This window comes from Nothobranchius furzeri, chromosome 14, assembly GCF_043380555.1.
Source record: "Nothobranchius furzeri strain GRZ-AD chromosome 14, NfurGRZ-RIMD1, whole genome shotgun sequence".
Taxonomy (NCBI): Eukaryota; Metazoa; Chordata; class Actinopteri; order Cyprinodontiformes; family Nothobranchiidae; genus Nothobranchius; species Nothobranchius furzeri.
In genome coordinates, this window is record NC_091754.1 from 46,999,060 (window position 1) to 47,022,719 (window position 23,660).

General features: G+C 42.2%; 2 protein-coding genes across 3 annotated transcripts; one reads left to right on the top strand and one right to left on the bottom strand.

Moving 5' to 3' along the window:
- Positions 1 to 117: 117 nt before the first annotated feature.
- On the bottom strand, positions 118 to 10,338 carry LOC107380862 (splicing factor U2AF 35 kDa subunit). Its single transcript, XM_015952242.3, has 8 exons — positions 10,195 to 10,338; positions 9,452 to 9,539; positions 9,138 to 9,204; positions 6,796 to 6,845; positions 5,659 to 5,757; positions 5,440 to 5,573; positions 455 to 547; positions 118 to 380 (listed from the first exon to the last, which is right to left on the bottom strand). Exons 1-8 carry the CDS (start codon positions 10,236 to 10,238, stop codon positions 275 to 277), a joined length of 681 nt encoding a protein of 226 aa, XP_015807728.1. The 5' UTR covers positions 10,239 to 10,338; the 3' UTR covers positions 118 to 274.
- A 1,156-nt stretch (positions 10,339 to 11,494) lies between these two features.
- Positions 11,495 to 19,037, top strand: LOC107380860 (B- and T-lymphocyte attenuator). 2 transcript variants are annotated; one of them, XM_015952240.3, is made up of 6 exons: positions 11,495 to 11,709; positions 17,557 to 17,865; positions 18,151 to 18,195; positions 18,285 to 18,398; positions 18,469 to 18,503; positions 18,577 to 19,037. In XM_015952240.3, exons 1-6 carry the CDS (start codon positions 11,592 to 11,594, stop codon positions 18,901 to 18,903), a joined length of 948 nt encoding a protein of 315 aa, XP_015807726.1. In that variant the 5' UTR covers positions 11,495 to 11,591; the 3' UTR covers positions 18,904 to 19,037. The 2 variants fall into 2 exon arrangements, with proteins under 2 accessions (XP_015807726.1, XP_015807727.1); XM_015952241.3 differs by having other exon boundaries at positions 18,288 to 18,398.
- The last annotated feature ends 4,623 nt before the right edge of the window (positions 19,038 to 23,660 follow it).

The window sequence follows — 23,660 nt, forward strand, 5'->3', positions numbered from 1 at the left end:
TACGTCCACATCACATGAACCAAGCAGCAAAGAAGCATGAATAAGTCATCACACCTCCTCTACTGACAGTTTTATACATAATTATTTATAATTAGTGATAAAAGGAGGATTTGTTGGTGCAGAATTACAAATTTGTTTTATTGAGAAAGCGACACAAGCTTGTCTTAAAAAAAGGAAATAAAAGAGAAAAGTTCCAACAATTCACCAAAAAAAAATGAAAATAATTTTTTATAACTGCTGGATGTAAAGGCGGGGAGGGTCGTTCTTGGCTTCTTCAGAATCTCCCCGAGCGCTCGCGCTCCTTCGACCTCCTCGGCCTCTCGCGTTCCCGCCGCCGGTCCCTGGAGCGGGAGCGTCGTTCTCTGGAGCGGGAGCGGTGCCTGGTGGGAGAACAAACCCACTGGTTAAACTGAGACTCTACCCAGTCTCTCTCTCTCTGAGGTGGCGCCTGTACCTTTTCTTGCGGCGGCCGTACAGCTCCCTCCGAAGTTCTCGTGAGATGGGTTTCAGATGCATGAAGTTGCAGAAACCTCCTCGAGTGCACTCTCTGTAAAACAGCAACACCATAAAGGGTTGGCGTCCAGCCACACTCACCAAGCCTAGCTCTTATCTGCTCACAGGCAGCACAAACACCAGAGCCCAGTGGAAAAACACAGGACGCCAAGCTTATCTGGGTTTCTACATGAAAACATAACCATGTAAACAGAACCAGTGCCTTGCTTAAGGGCAGGGAAAAGCTTCCCTGTTGCGGTAAAACCAGTTAAAGCTTTAAAAGTGCTTCAGCCTTAGGTCAGGGAGTAACCCTGCCTGAGGTCAAAGGTTTGAATGGTTAAACTGGAGACCTTTCACTCCAACACGACCACCAGACACTCGTTTCTGCACGTCCCTGGTCTCAAACACTAAATCTGTACTAAAGTTTAAGCGCTGCACAAACAAACCCAAACCATGGGCTTGTGTCTGGTAAAGAAGCGAAAGTTTTTGTTGTGATTTTTCTCAGAGGAGATTCTTTATCTGGCAGGAGATTAAGGTGTGGCGAGGTTATTATTAACAGGGGTGCACATTAATATTTTTGGGTTGGTACTCAGGGGAGAACCTATGGTTGCTGCTTGGTCTTCACATTTTTTAATGCACTTAATTCTTAAACTCAACTCACAATAGGAGCAAAACAGAGTAACGCATTGACAATGCAACATATCTTAAATTTGTCTGAAAACAAGTACAACAGGTACATACTGCCATAAACCTTCTAATTTTCTAATAACATGACTGAATTGTCTGAATGTAAAACACAATGTATAAACAGCTGCTGTTGTGATAACAAAAATCAAATAAACTAAATTTTAAAGCACTTCACAAAATTACTATTTCAGAGCACTGAAGTTTTTTTAAATGGCATAAATGCCGTTTTTATTTCCACAGACTCTCATCATCCTCATCATGGCCCTGACTGCGTTCAGCTTCATTACTGACTTCCCGAACAACTTTCTGATGTTCTCTGCTGTTGGTATGTTTATCAAACCCTGGATGATTGAAGTTTTTAGTGCCTATGTAAAAGGCGCTGTTTTTGTCTGCAAGGGTGGGATTTTCACAGCGTAATCTGCACCAAATCTCTGTGCGTTCATCATTTGTTTGAAGCCAGCTGACCTACTGCAGCAACTTCTCTGCAAATACTCTTCTCTTGCGGTTCCGACTCAGTCTGACGTTTTTTTGGAGGCGGAGGAACACCAAAATAATTAGCTTGCTTCTTGGACATCTTTAAAATGCTCCAGAAATGTCTTCCTTCCTCCACAAAGTCTTAGGTGCGCAAATGCGTGCTGCAGCTTTTTTTCAGGTGCGCACTGTTTATTTTGACAGCGCATGCGCACCACTTATGTGCACACCTGATTATTAATAACTTATTAAGGGACACCAAAGGTGATTAAATGTGTCACAATCAGACAGAGAAGGTCAGAGGTGAGGCATCCATTATCTGAACTAGGGCTGCAGCTATCGAATATTTTTGTAATCGAGTACTCTATCGAATATTTTATCGATTAATCGAGTACTCTAATAAATTACCCTTTTGCGTTTGTAAACCATTATATCAAATAGCATGTTATAAAATATGAAAGACCTCTTAAAATGAGCACGCAATTGCCAGTTATTCTTCAAGTTTTATTCAAAATTAGTTTTCAAAACTTCAGCACTTCATCTTTACAGTAAACAAATGCGAGCGGCTGCGGCCTAAACAGCACCAGAACTGCTCACGGCGCATGCGCAAACATGGCTCGCCAGCTATTTCCCTATTAACACACGTCCGTTTTAATTTCAACACTTTTTTTCCCACACTAACAAGGATTGTTGAGAAAGCATGTTTGCCGTGGTTATGTCAAATTATACTGATAACAAAACATTTATTTACTTTATTTCGTTTTCCTCCGTCTCTCTCATAAATACCTGTGTCCTCCTGCAGCAATCCCGAGGGACAACAGACATCAATAACAACACAGTAAAAAGTCCGACGTGTTGTAAAAACTGCTATTTTTAGCACATTTTAAAACCGACGTGTTGCTACCAGACGTACGGTGTGAGCTGAAACCAAGTGCTACAAATGAAAAAGTCGCACAGTGTCCACAGAATGTATAGAAATACAGGCTAAAATGCATTATCTTGTAGAGGCTCCGAGTCCGCTTGCAGAAGTGACATTTACATGTGGATGTTTCCTTGTCAGGTTGCAGCATCGAGGAATATGGTGAGGTAGGCTTAATCCATTTTACAGTATTTACTCTGGACTACGTTTTCCGCCTTACGACGTGAAAAATGGTCCCACACCTTTGACATTTTCTGTCTTTTTCGCACTCCACCGGAGTCCACATTGTCTGCCATGGTTTAAGAGAAAGTTAAGTTACATTCGCTACTCGCGTGTGCATTCAGTGCAGTATGTATGTGCGTCACTTATTTCGGTCCGGGTGAAACATGACCCCGGGCGATTGCTAAGCCATGAATTAATTAAACATGAATTAAACGAAGCTTCGAGGCAGAGAATTTGACTCGAGGATTTTTTGTACTCGAATTATTCGAGGTACTCGAGGAATCGTTTCAGCCCTAATCTGAACGATCTAATAGGGCTAGGCGATATGGCCTCAAATCTATATTGCGATATAATCTGAAGCATGTGCGGTAATGATATATATTGCAATATATTTTTTCCTTTGTTTATATATGTCAAAATGACATGCTTGTAAATATCCTCATGTGGCAAATATATGCCACTTGAGGCATATAGGCCTCCTCCTCCGCCCACTCCATGCTTGCAGTCACTGCCATTCTGTTGTCCCAAAGTCAGCAGGGTGCACATCTTAGTGACGTTGTTATCGTGATATTGTGATTTAGCCAAAAACTCTATCATTACCCAATTTTATATAATTTCTACCTTATATCGTTTATATTGCCCACCCCTACATTCTAATGTCTAAACAAGAACCGGAATAATATAAAATAATGACTTCCTTGTTGTCCCTGAGCCTCCGTGAGCCTGGATCACCAGGATAAAGCCCGAGGACTCTGTTTGGTCTAGAAGCTCCAAGTGTGGAGCAGGAAGGAACTGTTCCTGTCTACAGATAAATTATTCAAGGTTAGTCTGGAAACTGACCTAAACCGCTTAACCCAGCGGGACAGAGCCAGGAGAGGTAAATGTGTTAAACAATGTTTGTTACGATCAGATAATGCGTTTTGTCCTCATGGGCTCCCGTAGAAGGAAACATGGCATCGCCCAGAGACTTAAACGCAGTTTTTATGGTTGTATGTTACAAAGTCACTAATATTTTCAACACCTGGTCATCATTTGATTCTTTTTCAACAACTGGATGGATATTTCCAGAGATTAATGGTAAAAACTACACATTGTCTGCTCAGCTGGACTCCGGAGGAATAAAGAAAAGATAAAGACAGGTTAGAAATCTAGGTGTTATTGACTCTGACACGAGCTTCTCTGGACATATTAAGGTGTAACGTTCAGCAATGGTCAGTTTTCAGCTAAAAACTGACCTACATGCCACCGGTCACCGGAAGACATAAATTCCATTCTCTAAGGTGGATTTCACATTCTACCTTCCAACAAAAGAAATTTTTTTTATTGTGATTTGTCTAAGAAAGTCTTGTATTAGTACAAATCTGAACATAAACATGTAAACAGAGTCACTTCACCATCAGCCCGCGGGTACTGACCACAACTTACTAGGGTTGTCACGGTGTGAAAATTTAACCTCACGGTTATTGTGACCAAAATTATCACGGTTTTCGGTATTATCGCGGTATTTTTTTAAACGTAAATTTTCAGACAACTAAATAAACCCTGTATATCAGGAAATATTGTCCTCAGTTTGTGTCCAAATTTTGCCTAAAATGTGTTATTTTGTAATTATGCTGTTTATTTGTTTACATTTTTCCCCTTTAGTCTTTAAAATACCAATATTTGCCCATAACTTCTTATTTTTTGTCTGTTTGATGTCTCATTTAAAAAATATTAGATCAGATAATACTCAGTACTCAAGTAGCCTTCTAATTAGATACTTTTTTTACCCTTACTTGAGTAATAAACCCTATATCAGGAAAATATTGTCCTCGGTTTGTGTCCTTCCAGTGAGCTTTGCAGATGTGGGAAAATATCATCAGGCAGTAATCATTGTTAAATTCATAATTATTCTCGGAGAGAGACCAACTCTTATCTGCCCCTGGGAGCCCCGTAATGCATAGCGTCAGTTCAACATGGCGGTGTCCGCGACACGGTTTATATGCAGGTAGCGGCGCTGCGGCTGCTTTATATAGCCCCTCGTTGCATTCTCCCTCAACCCAAATCCTCGGATCACGCATTTTAGCTAAAACGCTAACGTTAGCTTGCCTTGCGTTGACTGTAGAGTTGTGGGTGATGGTCACGCAGATGTGTCATGAGATTTGAAGCGTTGCTGCCTTTCACAGACACTTTTTCTGCACGTGCTGCAAACAGGATCGCCGTCTTCTATCAGCTGTCCCTCGGCGTTCTTCAAATATCCAAAAAATGCCCGTACATCCCACTTTGTCTTCTTTGAGGGATAATAAATGTCCTGAGTGCTGCCGTCTCCTCCTTTGGCCATTATTTCAGCTTTAGCTTCAAGAAAGTTTTGGTTGTAAACAACAAAGTGCGCGTGTGCCGCCGGCAACTTTAGCAGATGATACGGTGGCTGGTAAGGGTCACCGCGCCACACCGCAGCCACGGTAATCCACCGAGATAATATATATATATATTTTTTAAAACACGGTTATTTTTATTGTCAATTTTTTTACCGGAGTTTACAGCTACACCGGTTACCATGACAACCTTACTGCTTAGTCAGAGCTAAAAACAGGACATTTTCATCCAGATGAGCTGTGGTTTTGATGATGATGAGCTGTGGTTTTTGTGGTTGTCTTGCCAACACTCACCCCATCTCATACTGGCGACAGCAGGCCTCTCTGAAGTCTGTAACGGGGGAGAGCTCTGCGTGGATGGGCTGGGCGTTAAACCAGCGATTGTTCAGGTCCATGACTGCTTTCTCTGCATCCTCCTCACGACGAAACTACACACACACACACACACACACACACACACACAGCTTAGATGCCACAGATGGAGGCTGGTTCCATCACCAGGTCAACACCCACCTTGACGTAAACGTTACCAACTAGATGGTCGCCTAAGTTATCACACACGTTCATCTCCTCCACCTCTCCGTACTTCTCCTCCATTTCCGTGAACACCTCCTGAAAGATTCATAAAGGTAAATGATCTAAAACCCTTTAAACAGCAATCGTCAACAAACACCCCTTCATTAGTATTTTATTGACTTAAAGAAAGCATTTGGGTTAGGGTCAACAGGCTGAGCAGGTTGTCCGGTGGACCGGTGGCGCCAGCCTCGCCTCTGTCAGTGCGCCCCAGGGCAGATGTGGCTACATTGTAGCTCATCACCACCAGTGTGTGAATGTGTGTGTGAGTGGGTGAATGATACACTGTAAAGCGCTTAGGAGTCCTCTAACTCTGAAAGGTGTGGGTGATTTATCATTTACCATGCAAGGTTACTTCAAAAACTACAACAGTATGGAATAGGAGGAGCGGCTCATCAAGGGTTAGAAGCTATTTAGATAACAGGAAACGGTTAAATAACAAAGTCTGAACTGAGTGATATTTGTTGTGGAGCGCCACAAGGGTTGGTCCTTGGTCCTAAACAGTTCATATTGTTTATTAATGATCTTGTAAATGTTCTAAAATGCTCTGTTCTGTTTTGTTCGCAGATGATACAGCATTGTTTTATTCTGGGTCAGATATACAAGTAGTAATTCACGTGATAAACAGGCTTGACATAAATAGATTAGCATTAAATCTAAAAAAAAAAACGTTAAATTGCTTAACGACAAAAGAAATAATGAAGTATCTTTATGGAAATTTGAAGAGTGAAGGAAACCAAATGAGTTCTCTTGGATGAGGATCTTAGTCGGAAATCACATTTAGGATAAATAAAGTCGAATCGCCAACACGGTATTCCAGAGTTCAGGGTTGTTAACATTATATAACTCACTAATGGGGCCTTGGTTGGCCTACTGTGTAGAAGTCTGGGATCAACATATAAAACCTATTCGACTGTTTATTTTACAGAAAAGAGCTTTGAAGGTCATCAGTATCACTCGTGTTAGCGATCCGTCTGACCCTTCACTTATCTAATAAAATGTATTGAAATTTCTGGACTGAAACTAAAGCGGAGTGTGACATCATGCCGCCCGACAACCCCTGACAAGGTGGCTCACCTCGAAGAACTCGTCGTAATGTTCCTGCATTTCCACATCGCTGACAGCACCTACAAAGTACCAACAGGACAGTCAAGCACAAGCTCGTTAGGCCGTTTCAATCAACCAATCACATGATGATCTCAGAGCCGCAGACGCCTTAGTGTTCTGTAGCTTAGTGTCACAATTAGAGTTTAGCTCTACGAGAAGTTTTACGTTAAACGACATATTCATAGTTACTGTAACCATCGTGAGCCTCTGCTGGGCCAAAGACATGCAGAAGAGCATGAGGCCGGCTCGGTTTCTACTCAGAGCCAGATTTATTCAGCTTGGTGTAATAAAAGGTGCAGTCGGTGCTGGAGGGTCCTGCAGATAGAGATAGAACTTACAGTGGAAACCATCAGCAGACTGGGCAGTTTGGAAGGTTATGAAGGTAAATGTTCAAGAGGGAAATGGTCTGAAATACAAAACACAAGCTTCTGTGATAAAAATCAAACCAAATACAGAGCTGGGGAGGGAAGCAGGTCGTTAGATATGTGCTGGTTGTAAACGGAGCAGAACCGACCACGCCAGCGAGGGCGGGTCAACGCTAGAAAACGCCTCAGCTGTCGGGATGTGGACATCCTTAGCCTTGAGTGCTTTTGGTTCTAAATGGTCCAAAAGTTAAACATCTATATTCTCGAAGCCAGCATGAAGCGTGTTTCCATGGAAACGTCTAAAATAATGAGACTAATAAAGGTTTCAGGGTCTAAAAACCTCTATTGAACTCAGTTTTACTATAATTATTATTTCAATAAAACTGTGAAAGTCCGTCTAACTCTGACCCAGAGGTGCTTCTTTAGGCTGCTGGAGTAAATAACCAGAGAATCCACGTAAACAAATAAACATAAAAGCTGCTGTTTTAAAAAGGATCTGAGACATTTTCTGGTTCCAGAAAGCTGCTCGACTCTGTTTGGTTCATCCTGCTGCGGGAGGTTGGACGGAAGAGCCGCTAAAGCCACACGAGGCGTTTGGACTAGCCGTTAGCCTATCAGTCCAGCAGGTAGAACGTGGATTATTTATAAGTTTAACACAGAAACACGCTTCAAAGTGACAGAAAAACACCCTCAAAGTTTAATCTGAGCCTTTTAATCCCAGAGCCGGTGTTCAACAAGCCAGTGTGAATAAAATTTTAGAAGAGCCACAAGAAACCTTATTTAAAAACAGCTCCTGTAGCATAAAAACGTATCAGCTTTTCATTATTTTAGCAACATTTTAACCCTCCCACTGTCCTCATGGATGACCCCGCCAGGAAAGTTGGCCATTGAGGGTTGATGGTTTATCCCTTGAGGACCACGTGGCAGGGGGTTAAACCCTGAACAGGAGTTTTTTTTTTACAAAAACAAACAAATAAATTTTTTTGTTTTCATCAGCTCTCTGAACGACGACATCATCTAAAGCTCAGGCAAACACGAAAAGTGAATTAGTCCTGAAGCCCTTAGATCCAACAACACACCTACCTGCATGGGGGGGTTGTTTCAGGCTATCACCCCGGCTTTCCACAGGAGCCGTCAGCAGCATGTTACTGCAGCAGCACGTCATAGCTGCTGATAGGAACCGCTGTGGTCAACAGAACCTTTTCCACTGGAGCCGTCAGCAGCACGAGTCGGCCGCGTCTCAGGAGCAGCATGTCGCGGCCTTTACGCGCCGGTTCTATTTTCTACGCGCGACGCCTCTGAAACGGGTCAAGTTCGATATTTTTGGGGAAGGAAAGACAGGAAATCGGACGCGGAAATGGAGAGAAGCTCCCGAGATTTTCAGAATAAAGAACGTACTGCCTTCCGGTTGCTTTACTTTAAAAAAAGGTTACTAACTGTGCGTCCCCGTGAGAAGTTATCACCTAGCTAGCGGTCTCCTTTGTTTTTCAGGTCCGTATTGGCGATTATAAAACGGACAGAACATAAAACACAAACCATGTTGTAATTTTCTCCTGCTTGTTGTTGTGTTTACTGACGAACTCACTCGTGTGACTTCGTGCTCGGTCGGTGACAGCTGCTCCCCTGCTGCTTCGCGTCTCGTGGGAAGGGCCAAGCAGCAGCTTACGGGAGCAAGACGTGCTGCTGCAGTAACGTGCTGCTGACGGCTCCCGTGGAAACCCGGGGTCAGACTCAGCGCAGGTATTTACTGTACACACACACACACACACACCACCCCCTCACTCTGTGGTTCCTAGTATGTCAGAGACAAGCAGCACCACCAGGAAACAGTGTTTGCTTTAGCTTTCCAGCTCGGAGTCTCGGTACGGCTCAGATGCTAGCAGGTGTTTGGGGGTGGGGATATTTCACGGTCTCACAGGTACGTGTAGAGGTGTTCTCTCTACTTACAGCGAGAGGAGTCGGCCGTCTGAGCGCTGTTCTGGGGATTTCGATAGATGTTCTGAATCAAGATGGTCTGCAGGAGTCAAACATACAAAACAAAGCTGCTGGTCAAACTGGACCCTCCATTTCCAGTAACACTTCAGATTTACCTGTGTACAGGTTACCCAAACACACAGCCTGGAAGAGTGTGTCATTTCATAACATGAAGCTAAATTTAAATATAAATAACTGACAGAACAGGTGGAGCAAGTTCTCCTAAATAAGCCTTCACATGGTGGACTCAAGGGTGAACAGCCAAGGAGTGGGCGTGTCTGTCTCACCTGACTGAAGGTGGGCTTGTTGTGTAATCTTGAGCAGCGGTCTCCATGTCTGCATGCTCCAATCTTGAAATAGAAGGAACAGTTAACCCTGTGGAGGAGAGTGGTTGTTATCACAGGAACTAGTCTGGTTCTTCCTCATGGACATAACAGCTGTTGGACGACTAACTAACACTAACTAACTAAACCGCCCTAAGACCTGGGGTAGAGTAAAGCTGAAGGTGTCTAACTGGTGCTGGTTCTAATCTACCCACTTTAATGTCAATTCACCTGAATAAGACCACAAAAACACCAAATAGATGAGAACTGGGACACAACAAATTAGCTAACAAAACCAGAGGACATTTTGCTCCTCTACACCGGTGCAACACAGAATTCAGACCACCAGACTGAGCAGCTACCAACTAGCTGAGCTGGCTGCACGTTACCGGGCTTTCTGTACACGTTTCTGTGGACAAACGTGTCATAAAAACACCAAGTAATCAATAATCTACACGACGATGCATAAACACCAGGGCGCAGGTGAAACTTTGCTTCACGGTAACTAGCAGGGCTTCATGAGGTTCATTCAAATGCGTTAGCGGACTTAGCTTCCTCCCGCTAATGTAGCATAACTGGGACTTTCAGCAGCGCTACAAGAGGGTAAAAAACCGCAGCTGGCAGGAAACAACCCGAGAAAATAGCTAACGTGGTATAAACGTCACCACTGAAGCGGCTGATCCGCTAAAAATGGAATTAAAACTTACTTGTCTTTCTCTGTGCCGAAAATGGATGCCAGATATTCCGCCATTTTCGCCCCGTCCTGGACGTTTGCATTACGTCATCACGTACAGACGCTTGCGCAGCGGTGCTGACGTTTCCAGATAGCCCTGAGCCTAATAAACCACAGGAGGGCGCTGTTGTTGTGCATTAACACGAAATTAAACTTTCATATGCTAGCGAATATTTTTATGTAAATAAAATAAAACATGATCATTCTTCTATTATTTTTACATTAATAAAGTTGTTTTTATTTCTCTGAATAAATATAATAAATGCAATTATTTTTCATATTATTTAAATCCATCCAGTTGTTTTGTTGACTGCAAAATAAAAGAAAACTAATAAATAAATAAAAATGTTACTTAATTTTTTTCACGTCCATATAATGGTTTTATGGACCATGAATTAAATGTAATTAAATTCTTTTTTTCACTAGTTTTTAATGTTTTTAAAACTGTTTAATGTGGTTAATCTTTAAGAAGATAAAAGTTTATGAACAGACATAGCTAAATATAAAAGAGAAAACAGCTTTGTACGACAACAGTTGAAACAAGGAATCTTTTAAAAGGGACCCTGCTAAACAACAACAACGTCAAACTTTTACATTGGATAAAAACTAAACGTAAACAGCATACTAAACATTAAAACTGTATTTGAAATTACAGGAAACTACCCTGGTGTAAAGGTGGGTTGATCAGTTTTATGTTTCCTACCATTTCTAGATGTTTTTGGTCAACAGACTAGGTTATTAATAATTAAATATTAAAGTAATTGAATCAGGCTTGAGGTCTGTTCCATAACACCAATAATCAGCTGTTTTCTCTAAATGGTGGAACAAACCCAGAGGACTTCTCTAAAAAAGCAGTTTTCTACACAGATGGGCCACTCATCTCACTGACGGCGTTATCTAACGAAAACCACAGAGAGAACGGTTATTGAGGCCTTTAAAGAGCTCAAAGCTCCTCTTCAGAGCTCTTCACGCTCTCCCCTGAAACCACAGCTCACTGCTCAAATCTGCAGAAGGTAACAATTAAAGAAACAGGAGAGTTGAGAGGAAGTCAGCTTGAAGATGGCAAACCACAGACAAACTCAAGAAATGATGAAAGCGGTGTTAAGGTGCACAGAGTTAGAGGTCTCGGAAATAACAAGAGTGCATGAACGTTGGGGAGTTCAGTGGATCTGTCTGCAGAAGAAGGATAACGTGGGAAGGAACCCCTGTGCAGGACCTTTTTCAGACCCCTCACTGACTCACCTCCACGGCTGCCATCCCCGTTTCAAAGAGGAAGAGGCTTAACACCAGAAAGAGGAAGCAGAATGTTCAGACTTTATTCACGTCTCTGTTGTGTTACATAATAATGATGAGGTCGGTGGAGCAGTTCTCATGTCAGTCGGCTGCAAAGGAACGACGTTGATGATCTTCATCATGGGGCCTGAATCCTGCAGGAACATCCTGAAGTTGTTCATTTTGGCTGAGCTGATTCTCGCCGTAAACGCTGACCGTGAGTGGATCTTTGTGTCTGTTTGGTATTCACTAAGAATCAAAACTCAGCTTTATCTGACCACAATCAAATTCTCATAAAGTAGAGCAGCTGATCTATCTTTGACCTCCCGAAAGTCTGCCTCTTCACGAGGAAGGCTTTTCACCACGATGATTTAGTCTATTAAACATCGACTTGTTAGTGTTATCAGAAACCTGGCTTAAGGTTTGGAGCGAAGGTAAACTACCGGACTTTGGTCAGCTAGGCTGGTTTTAAATTTGTCCGGAAAGTTTTTTTATTCCTCACAAATTTCACAAAAAGTAAAACAAAGTACGTAAACATGACAGAAAAGGGTTGTTCAGCTGGAAAATTAAGCTGAAAGCAACATGTTTCATGTCATTTCTTCCATGTTTGTGGGAGGCTTGACGGAAACGATGAGATTTTATGTAAAAAAGGAAAAGACGCAGAAATGTTTATAAATCAGACCCATATGAACCAGTATTTTTCCAGGAGGGTTGTCCCAGTGTTGTGCAGGATGTTTCCTGTAGAAGGCCTAATTATTAGTTATAGTACCATCATACCATACCATACCACCTTTATTTATATAGCACTTTAAAAACACAGCCATACGGCTGACCAAAGTGCTGAACAGTCGCACAATAACAGAGATAGAAAACATAAAACAGTACTATGAAATACAACCAACAATAAAAAAGACAAGCCGATAAAAAAGTACCAATAAAAACCTTACAATAGATGATAAAATAAGAGTAGTAAAAGCCAAACTAACAGCTAACTGTTAAAAGCAAAGGTAAAATAGTGTGTCTTTAGTTTAGACTTAAAATCTGCCAAGGTGGATGCCAGTCGAACTGTGACTGGAAGTTCGTTCCACAGTTTAGGACCGGCAACAGAGAAAGCTCTTTGTCCACATGATTTGTAACACGCTTTCGGGACCTCGAGGAGCAACAGGCTGGAGAACCTGAGTGTGCGACCAGGAGTATAAATTGAAATAAGGTCAGATAAGTACACGGGGGCAAGACCATGGAGGGATTTGAAAACAAAAAGTAGCATTTTATATTGGACCCTGAAAGTGATGTGCAACCAATGAAGGGATCTGAGAACTGGTTTTATATCTAGCGCCTATCAGTATGTGTTAGGAATCTAGCAGCTGCATTTTGAATGAGTTGAAGTCAGGCAAGGGTTGACTTATTGACACCCAGCAAAACTGCATTCAAGCAGTCGAGCCTAGATGTGATGAAGGCATGAACAACTGATTCCAAATTTTTTCTAGATAAAACAGCTCTTAATTTGTACAGATGGCGGAGTTGGAAAAAACAAGATTTTACAGTGGCATTGACCTGGGCGTCCATCCTTAGAGATGAATCCATCTTCACACCCAGGTTTGTCACAACGGTTTTTAGATATTGAGAAATAGATGAAAGATCTGGGGTTTGGAATGAGCTAGATCTGACCGGATTAAACAGGATCAGTTCAGTCTTGGAATCATTGAGATGCAGAAAATTTGTGGCCAGCCAACATTTCACATCACGTAGGCAATCTAGAAGAGGCTGGATGGATTGCTGGGGTTTCACCAACATGTAAATCTGACAGTTGTCAGCATATAAGTGATATTGAACACAGTGTTTTGTTAGAATTAAGCTGAGGGGAAGGAGGTAAAGACAAAACAACAAAGGGCCCAGAATAGATCCCTGCGGGACCCCACACAAGAGAGGAGCAGAGCGAGATGAGAGGTTGTTCAACACCACCCGTTGGGACCTGTTAGACAAATAAGACCTAAACCAAGTTAGGGCTGGACCATGTATTGCAGCAACCTCCTCTAAGCGTAATAAAAGGATGTCATGGTCGGCGGTGTCAAAGACGGCGGACAGATCGAGAAGTAATAACAAAGCATAGGAGCCAGAATCAGTAGCCATAAAAATGTCATTGAAGACATGGAGGAGAGAGGATTGTGCAGGGGTTGAAAACCTGACTGAAAGACATCCATTATGTTATGATCGGCTAGATGAGTTGATAGCTGATCATGGACCACCTTCTCCAGAATTTTTGCCAGAAATGGAAGCTTGGAAATAGGGCGATAATTAAAAAGAACCGAGGCGTCACGGCCTGGTTTCTTTAGAAGCGGCTGAACCACAGCATGTTTGAAGACAGGGGGTACAACACTGGAAATAAGACTGGTGTTGATAAAGTGTAGGATTTAATGACCTATAGCTGGGAACACCTCTTTCAGGAGGCGCAGAGGAAGGATGTCGTCTTGGGAACCAGATGGTTTCATCGACAGAAGCAAAGATTGCAGGCATGGAAGAGAAATAGGTTCAAAGCTGAGGAAGGGCGCTGTATTAAAGGTTAAGGTAGGAAGGGTGTGCAGAGGGAGTGATAAGCTAGCCCTGATAGAGGAAACCTTATCAGAAAAGAAATCTAGAAACTGATCCGGGAGATTTGGTGCAATAACTGAGCAGTTGGACTCATGAGGGATGAGAACCAAATTAATAGTTTTGTAAAAACCTTTTTGATTGGACAGGTTTGCAGAAATAATTTTAGAAAAGTAATAGCTTCTGGCAAGCATAACTTCTTGTTGATATTTGGACCAGAGGTCTTGCAAAATCTGATATGAAATCTGAAATCACACGGCCTATTCTCGGTCTCCTCCAGATCTTCAGTAAAAGGTTTTGCTCTTTCTTTGATTCCTGATGTTTTTGACATTCAGTATAACACATATAGAAACTAGAACAGGTAAGGTGAAAACAAACGATTATCAACTCCTACGTGACTTCAAGGAAACCCAAGTCAATCATGTAACTTCTAGTTGAGTCGAACCGGCGAGTCTGACACTAGTCTGGCTCCACATAACAAAAACAGGTGAATTTCTTAATAAGAGGGTGAGAAACGCATAATATCTTTTGAAGTTGTGTACGTCCGTAGTGTTTATGGGCTCTAGGTTAGCTAGTCTCCTCTCAACAGAACCAGCGATCATCGTGTGAAAAAAATGACACCTTGACGATCTGCTGTTTTTAATCTTGCAATAAGAAAATAAGTATTAAGAAAATGTTCAGACTTATCCCACAAACGCTTTAGGTCAAGAATAAATATTGTGTGTGATACATATAGATCCCCGTTTAATGATGACTGGAGCCTAAATAAGTGTTTTTGAAGCAGCTTGGGTAGATCAGAAGCCACTCAGGACACGTTTGATTCTGCAGCTGTGATGCAGCTTCAGCTCTAACTTTGTTTATTTTTAAAATGGTAGAAGAATCAGTGTTAGCTGGGAGAGAATCGAACACCAAACAGTTTCTGAACAGCAGGTGACTTTCTATCCAGACTCCGAGTTTTTCTGTGATCTGCACTGCTAAAAATAAAGGTTCCAGTTAGAACCAAAGACAGTTCTTCACAGTGATGCCTAAGGGGAACCTTCTTCGGTTCTCCAAGAAACCTTTTGCCTATTGGTTCCTCAAAGAACCATTTATAAATTAGTTCTTTAATGAACTTTTATTTGGTTCTCTGTGGAACCTCACATATAGAACCTTTTAGGGTTCCACAAATAACCATTTATCAAAAGGTTCTATGAAGAACTAATGGGATGGGATGGGATTGCATCGTCGGAGAGGGGACAGCGGGCAGCAGGGGGCGACAACATCCTCTGCTGCCCGCGGATAAACGGAGAAGGAAGTGACGCCACCATCAGCGTCAGCCTGAGGAAGTTTGCAGACGCAAACGAAACGTAGCGGGAAAACAGGGAAACAAAAATGCTCTGTGTTTTAAAAAAGAACTACAGCATGGAATTAGAGATACGACACAGCAAGAACACACCTAAGAGGTGACTGGATGACCCCTCCCTTCAATCCACGATCTGTGTAACTCCAGGTTCGAAGACACGTAGGTCAGATAACAGCTGACCCCTCTCACCCTGGTCATGGACCTTTACTATACCGTCAGGGAGGTTCAGGCCCAGAACCTCACGCCACAAAAACAGCTTCTTCCCTTTTGCTGCTAGACATCTGAACAATAACCGTTTCAACCCATTGACATATATACTGGACAATTCATTTCCATAGGCTCCAATAACACGTTTTTGAGGGGAAATGGGAGGTAGCCACCACCGCCATTTTGACCGTGTCACAGGTTCCGTCAAGCCCAGACAATTCCACAAAAGGGAAGAGAGGTGGAGCTGAGGGTGGGGCTGTAAGGCTGGGATCAACTGATGACACCCAGTCGAACTAGCTACAAGCTAACCTGAAGCTAACCCAAAGCTAACACGGAGGTGGGAGCTAAGCTAACGGAGGTAGCAACCTAGCTACAACCGGAGTTAACTGTGCACAACACCAGAGCATTTGAGTCAGAGATACGCAGAGCTGCCACTGGGGAGAACCGGGTGGAAAACATCGGTTTAGAGCTCCACAAGCCGGCAGCCCGCGCAGCGGACGGGAGCCGCGGCAATCAAAGATGCACCGAGCTGGGGGGAGGGGAGAAACGGGTGGAAAACAGAGGTCTCCCGAGAGCTCCACAAGCCGATAGTCGGAACCCGGCTCCACCACCATGTTAGCCTGGCAAGCCAGACTAAATAAATGTATTATTTAGTCTGGCCACGCTTCATTGACGGCTCTCGGTTGTGGGGCGGGTTTTACCGTTGTCTTTCAAATGATCTCCGCATTCCACTGGACAATGAATGTGACATACTCTTGTTTCACTCTGTTGCATCATCCCACCAACCAGGCATATAGAGTGCCCTGATTGGCCCACAAAGCGGATAAAGCTCTGTGATTTGTTCACTACGCAGATAGAGCACTATGATTGGCCCACCATTATGGACCAATCACAGCTCTTTATGTGTTTGAAACCCCTCTAGAGAGCTGTGATTGGCTAGCCAGAGTCCTGGTAGGAGCTGCGGAGGTTCCAATGGAGCATGCCTAGACCAAACTTTGCAAAGCAAGAATTTGGTCTAGTTCACTAGGCTACCAACATGTTATATTTCAACCCATTTTCTAAAGTGCAGCATTATGTTAAATGCACTGGGTTTTACCCTATTACATTTAAATTTCATGGTTAAACAGTACATGTTAAAATCTAAGCTCAGCTCAGCAGTGACCTAAAATACATAAATATAATTTTACTTACCAAAAAAAATGAAGTGGAGACTCATTGGACGCTCTATTAGTGCAATTAATGCCACAGCAAGTCATTTTGTCCAACAATTGCACAAATAATATCCAAAAAAGAACACACAAATGGCACAACTAATGGTCTAAGTTGAGAGACTGAAAATGACGAAACAGTTTTCAGGTGAGACCGAGGCTCAGACTGAGGCCTTTCCACGGAGCTAGCTCTGCGGACACGTGGGTCTTATACTCATTAATTATACAGAATTTTAGGCATTTAATATACTTAAACAGAAGAGTGAGAAAAAAAATCACCCCCCTCAGAGTTGTCATGAGTGTAAACTAGATCATTTAAACCAAAAACATGTTTTGGTACCAGGCTGTAAACATGTTTATTTCTGCTGTGAAATTGGTATTTTTAACATGGGAGTCAATGAGGATTTGCTCGCTTCCGACACCAGCCCCAGCGGATGAGGGTGGAACTGCAATTAATTTCACTTCCGCATTGGACTCAATTTCTGTCCCGCATTGTGGGGGCTTGTTTCAACCACAGAGATCTGCACCAGCCACCTGTATTGCTGCTTGTGACTCATTGTTTTTCTCGCTGTGTTTTCTATGTTGATTATTTCTGATGCATCCTAATCTATTTCCTGCCTGACTTGGAAAACACATTCCTAGCAGATGAGTCTCACCTACATGGCAATAAACCTGATTCTGATGCTGCAGCTTCTAATGTAAGCTCTCTTCTGTCCTGTAGGTGATGAGTGCGACGTGGAAATGAAAGTGCGCCGGAACACAGTTTACGAAGCGTCTGTTGAAGGTGAACTCAGGATTAAGTGTCCCGTTGTGTTCTGCAACAAGTCACCTCCAGCAGTCACCTGGATTAAATGGGAGAAAACTTTTGTTCCTGTAACCATCAGCGATCGGGTTCAACTAGAGTGGACAACTAATCAGCAGGAAGGAACCTCCTACCTGGTCTTCCATAACGTCCTCAGAAGTGATGCGGGAACATATCGGTGTGGAAGTGGAGGCAGTGTGAGTCATAACATCTACCTCATTGTGAACGGTGAGTCATCTTTTTAATTATTCACCATTGACTCCAGGGGTCTCAAACTCCAGTCCTCCAGGGCCACTACCCAGCTTGTTTTAGTTGTGTCCCTGCACACCTGATTTAAATCAACCGGTGGCTGAATACATGACTCCTCTACTGAATCAAGTGCTTAAGCAGGGAAACAAGTAAAACATGCTGCCCAGAGATCAAGACCCCTGGTTCTCTTAGTTTAGCCTGAGTAAATTAGAATCCTAATATCCAATAAAAACACATTTTTTAGCTGATTTTACTGTTTTACAGATGGGAAAGTAAACGATACAAGTACAGAAAGAGCAAAAACCACAAGTAAGACAATATACCTGTTTATGAAGTGGTATAGCGCTGGGGTCGGGGGTGTTGTTTATAACATGTTTATAACAAGTCCTACTTTACAGCAGACCCTGGAACTAAAGACAACTTCATGATGTGCATGTACTCTGCTGCTGGGATTGGTGCATTCATCGTCATGGTGATCATCGTGTCTGTGGTATCCATGAGAGGGTGCAAAGGTGCGTTTCTGCTTCATTAGAAGTAGCTTTTATAAAACACTCAGTCATTTACAGAACTGTCTCTTTTTAGGGAAATCAAAGAAAGAGCCAGAAAAGGAAAGTCAGGTAAGTCGAGGAAATCTTTTAAAACTCACCAAATGTTAATTATGGTTTTAATCATTTTAAAATTTCCCTACAGTACATCGAGCTCCCCGCGGTAGAATGGCCCACCGAGCACCTCTCCGGCCGCGAGCCCTCTCCCAGAGGAAGCCCCAACCCGCCGCCCTCTCATAGATCCAATGAGAAAAAGACACCGAGGCAACCTGAAGAGGCAACGTCAGGAGATAACGAGCATCTTTATGGGCAGACGAAAAAGATTAAAAACAGTAAAGGCAAGGCAGCACCGCCACAGGAACCTAGTTCTGTTGTGTATGCTTCTCTGAACCATCAGCTGCCACCTAGGACAGGTGCTCGGGCTCAGATACCGGTGGAACAGACAGAGTATGCAGCCATACGTCTGGGTTAAACTTTCAGGAGCTCAGGATCTCCTGACAGCAAGGACTTTTGGATGCGTTCTCCTTGGATGCACCTGCAGGGTCGGATTCACTCCAAACAACACAGTTCAAACCAACAACTTAATGTGTGGAATTATGAGCCCCTCCACCATTTACGAGTCAAACCTGACCTGAAATTAAAGTGTTTCATTTTATTACTTTAGCATCTATCGTTGTCTACATTTCCCATGGGGCGCTCTTTTGGTGCTGGGTAAGCGTTATGCTAGTGGTCTAGCATAACGTTTACCCAGAGATAAACACATTGGTCCTTTTCAGAAACTGACTGTTAGTTAATGTTTTACAGAAAAGAAATGTGCATTTTACTCTCCAGCTCAGTCAACAGAGAAGGTTTTAAACAGCAATCGTTTACATTGTAATGATCGATTAATTACCTTTAATTAAGGAAAAATAAGACATTAAAATATAGTATGAATTCCATCTTATGGATACTGGGTTATTTAAATCAGAAGATTGGATCTTTTTATTATAGGGATTTTAAAATAACACTTTGCATTAACTGAGAGACAAGAGAAGAGAGAGAGACTTTCAAACGTTTAAGCAAATTTAATACTAAATAATTTTAAACAATTTAACAAGACTAACTCTCTAATGATGGATGTTCTGTTTGAATGAAGTGTGAGGTGAATGGTGAGTGTGAATGATGTCAAATTCAGAACCCTTGCATCCGGCGAAGCAAGTCTGAGTGGGAGATGATGTTTTGCTCCTAACTGATCAGAGTTTGAGACCCGTAATCATTAACACATGAGACGCCATTGTGTCGCATCCACATACCCTCAGTGAGAGGGATGGATCCAGGATGCCAGGTCCTCGGACCTTCCTTCCGGTACTGGAGCCAATGGTACTGCGTCACAGCATGACAAACTAGTCCTTGGATTGTCTCCAGGTAAAAGTGACAGACGTTTCACAGCGTCAAAAAGGGACCCTCCTTGGGTCAGCGAGTTCAGCTTTTATTCTGAAGGAACCGTTGCTTGTTGGTAAAAACAACAGATTTTCCCAGCTTGAATGGTTCTCAGCTTAAAAAGAGAAGTATAGATGACCTGTCCATACTTCACTCAACATGCAGTGAACTTCATGGGAACTTGAGAAGAGATCTTGAATACTGACTTAAGATGGCGTCGGAACTGCTTTATTAATCTGGATGTTTTTGATTCTGGAAGAATCAAAGCTGACAGATTTAATAAACACCACAGAGACTCTGCCACGCTTCAGACTAGGAAGGTTCTGATTGGATCAGTACAGCAATGTGTCATGTGATTATTTACCTTAGTGTATCAGCGTGTCTAGTGACTAGAACAAGTCAGTTACTTATTAAAAACATATTAATCATAATAATGTGATTTCACAGATTGATCATTTTGTATTATTGACTAACAGTCGTTTTGATTAGCTTTATTGAAAGTAGAGTTCTTTGATTTTGATAAAAGAAAAGAGTCTTCATCTTCTGTCTTCATTGCTGGAAAGTAAACAGTTTAGAAGCGAATGCATGACCTTGAGGCTGTTTCATGCATTCTGGCGCTGTGTCAAAGGGAACTGTGGAAAAGATTGAATAACCTTGGAGGAATAGCTCCTTCATCACGTTGCAACATGTTAATTCAAAGGTTGAAGGAAGGTACATATATGGTTAGCTATGCTACCAAAAATAAAAGGCATGCTATGAGGAATGCTAACTGCCCAATTTACAAACTGTTTTCTGAACGTTTCGTCTTTGTTTTCTACTTTTAGTTTGATAAATAGTGTTGGGAAAAGAGGAGCTAATATGCTGTTAGCATGTAGCAAAGGCTACAAGACGACCAAAGAAAATGTAAAAAGTTCATTGGTTTTACTGGTTTTACACATTCTACTAGCAAGCTTTCAGTTTGTACTTGATTTAGCAAGTAATTAAAATATTTATACTGTATTGGATACGTTTAGGAAAAAAATGTTTCTATAGACACCATTAGCTCATTATTAGCTTCCAAACTGTATTAATCTTTGTTAGCACAGCTTTAGTAAAATTCATCAACAGGAGTTTCACATTTCATTTAGCGCTGGTCTAATTTTTTTTTTTGCAGAAAGTGTTGAACAAAGGTTTTCGATTCCTCCAGACCTGTGTATTAAACAAAAGCAGTTCTGGATTACAGTACCTCTCAATCTGTGTGTTAATAAAACCAGGCTGCGAGGTCAGAGAGAGGTCTGTGTGTGTATGATTTGACTCCTGATCTCCCAATGTTGTAAATAATGGATGTGCTTCACTACTCTGCTGTTTTTGGTGAATATATGTTGTGGCTTTAGCCTTTTACTGACCTCTGTGGGGTCCAGTATGCAATAAATATTCAGGGTAGATGCTGTCTGGGATATGTTTATGATTGGCTTAAAGCAGACCGCTGGAGTGGAGAAGAGAAGGAAAGGGGGTACCCTCTCTCTCCTTGACTGATGACCAGAAGAAAGAAATGAGGTAATGCCGGAAGGACACCAAGCAAGAGACGCTGGGAGGAGTCACAAAGGCCGGCAGAGTGTTTCCTGAAGCTGGAGTTGTCGTGGAGATAAAGAGGAGACCAGAAGGAGGGGGAAGTGAAGGAATAAAAAGGGGGGCACAGAAGAAGTTGGGAGTTCTGAGTTCTGGAAGAGTTCTGTACGAGTTCAGTGGAGCTCGGTGTTTTTGTCTGACCCGCTGCGATGGGGTGATTCTGTTTCGATTAATCTTTTTTCATCCTATTAAAAAAAAAACCTTGGTTTCTTATTGTAAGAAACTTAAAAGGATTTTCGGTGCCTGGGGTCTCCGGTGGTGTTGTGTAAACGAAAAGGTGAGATGCTGGTTACTTGTTATCCCACTCCAAGAGGTTTACTCCAGTCAGTTTAGAGTCATTAACCTGAGCAATACATGAGCTGCAGGTGACTAAGATGTGTTTGGGTTTGAACCGAGTCTTCCTTTGAGCTGCAAGCAGTTTGCCGGGATCAAAGTCTGGGTTAGTGGTGATCGCTGATCAGCTCCTATAGTGTGCAGGCAGTCATAGAGAGCGACTGAATATCACGCCCACGCATAAATAGAAATACAAGTCAACCCTGAGACGTAACATCTGTTAAAGAGTCAGCTAGTTTGGGAAGATGGCTTGTAACAGAAAGTTTGTTAAATTTATAACAATATCATTTGTAGTGTAGATAATCTACATACTAGAATTTAACGCTGTTGCTGTTCAGCTCTGTTAAATCCTGAAAAAGATCAAAGAATTTGGCTTATGAACTTATATTTACATAGATATCCACGGATATTTATATAATTGATAGAATTTCATACACCAACTGGCTTGGCCTGTATTTAATCCAAAGATTAATATTTAATTTAAGATATTTAAATTCATAGCAAACGTTTATTTATTGAATCAGAAGATTTAAAGAAATCTTTGCTCATTCAATAACCAAATATACACCACTCTGTGTTTCATTTCAAAGAAGAGTCAGGTTTAAAAAGTTAAGAATTCATTACTAACAATTTAAAGACGACAATTTAAAAATGACAATTTATAAAACTTTGATATTAAAACTTGGTATTAAAAGCAGCCTGTGTCTGGATGAGGACTAAAATGAAATGCGTGTGTTGGATGTGTGAATGGAATCTCACAAAGTTTCTTTCAGAGAGAGAAAACACGTTCTGGGTGAAAGAGTTGTTTTGCAGCTGAACTAAGTTATTTCTTAAGGGGAACAGCATACGGACGCAATCTGTGTTCTACCTCACCGTTCAGACGACCCTCTGTGTGGATCCGGAGGTCAAGGGAGGATGTTGTCAGCCTCTGGGTACACGGTCCGGAAGGGAAGACCCGAGTGGTACCGACTCTCTGGTCCAAGAGTTGCTGCAGGTACACAGGTGTTGAGTTCGCGTTTTAAATTAACTCTGAAGGAGTTTGCGTCAGCTGGTTGCAGGTGGCGTTTGTTGGAGCAATTCTATCGGCGTGACAGAACAGCTTAGTGGAGGCTTCGAGCGGCCGTCTCGATCCTCTGGGACTCTCGTGCCACAGAGAGATTTTGGTGAGCTTCGAAATGAACTTGAACTGAGGAGTTTGTTTTATTAAAACCTCAGGACACACCCTCTCAGAGATAGAAAGCTTTGGTTATGGAGCAAAGACATGTGAGGTGCAGTTACCTTTACCCCTGATGTCTGTCCTGCATGGTGTGTATAAGTGTGCATGACCTTCTGGTTACTGATCAAACATTACTGATTATCATAAATAATAATTATTATTAACCAAAGAATAATAATTCATTTCAGTAATTAAATACATTTATAATGAACCATGATGATTATTTATGAACCTTTTAATAGGACAGTGAAAAGAGTTTATTAAAAATGATTCTTTTAAATCTTGAAGTGTCCTTCATCTTGTGGATGGAACAGCAGTCAGATTAAAGATTGTTTACAGCAGACTTGTGTCTCCTGTGATGAATAATCTGTAAATAGAAGTGCAGCCAGGACAATGTGACCTAGCTGGGGAAGTGTGACCTTTGGGTCACAAATGAGGCTATTCATGTCGCTACACATTTTAATTTTCTGTGCCATTGAATTTAAAACAAACAGACTTTGAGATAGGGGCAGCAGTAGCTCAACAGGTTGAGCGGGTTGTCCAGTAATTGGAAGGTTACAGGTTCGATCCTGGGTCCGGACAGAGAATTCTGCTGTTGTGTCCTTGGGCAAGATGCTTAACCCACCTTGCCTGCTGGTGGTGGTTGGAGGGAC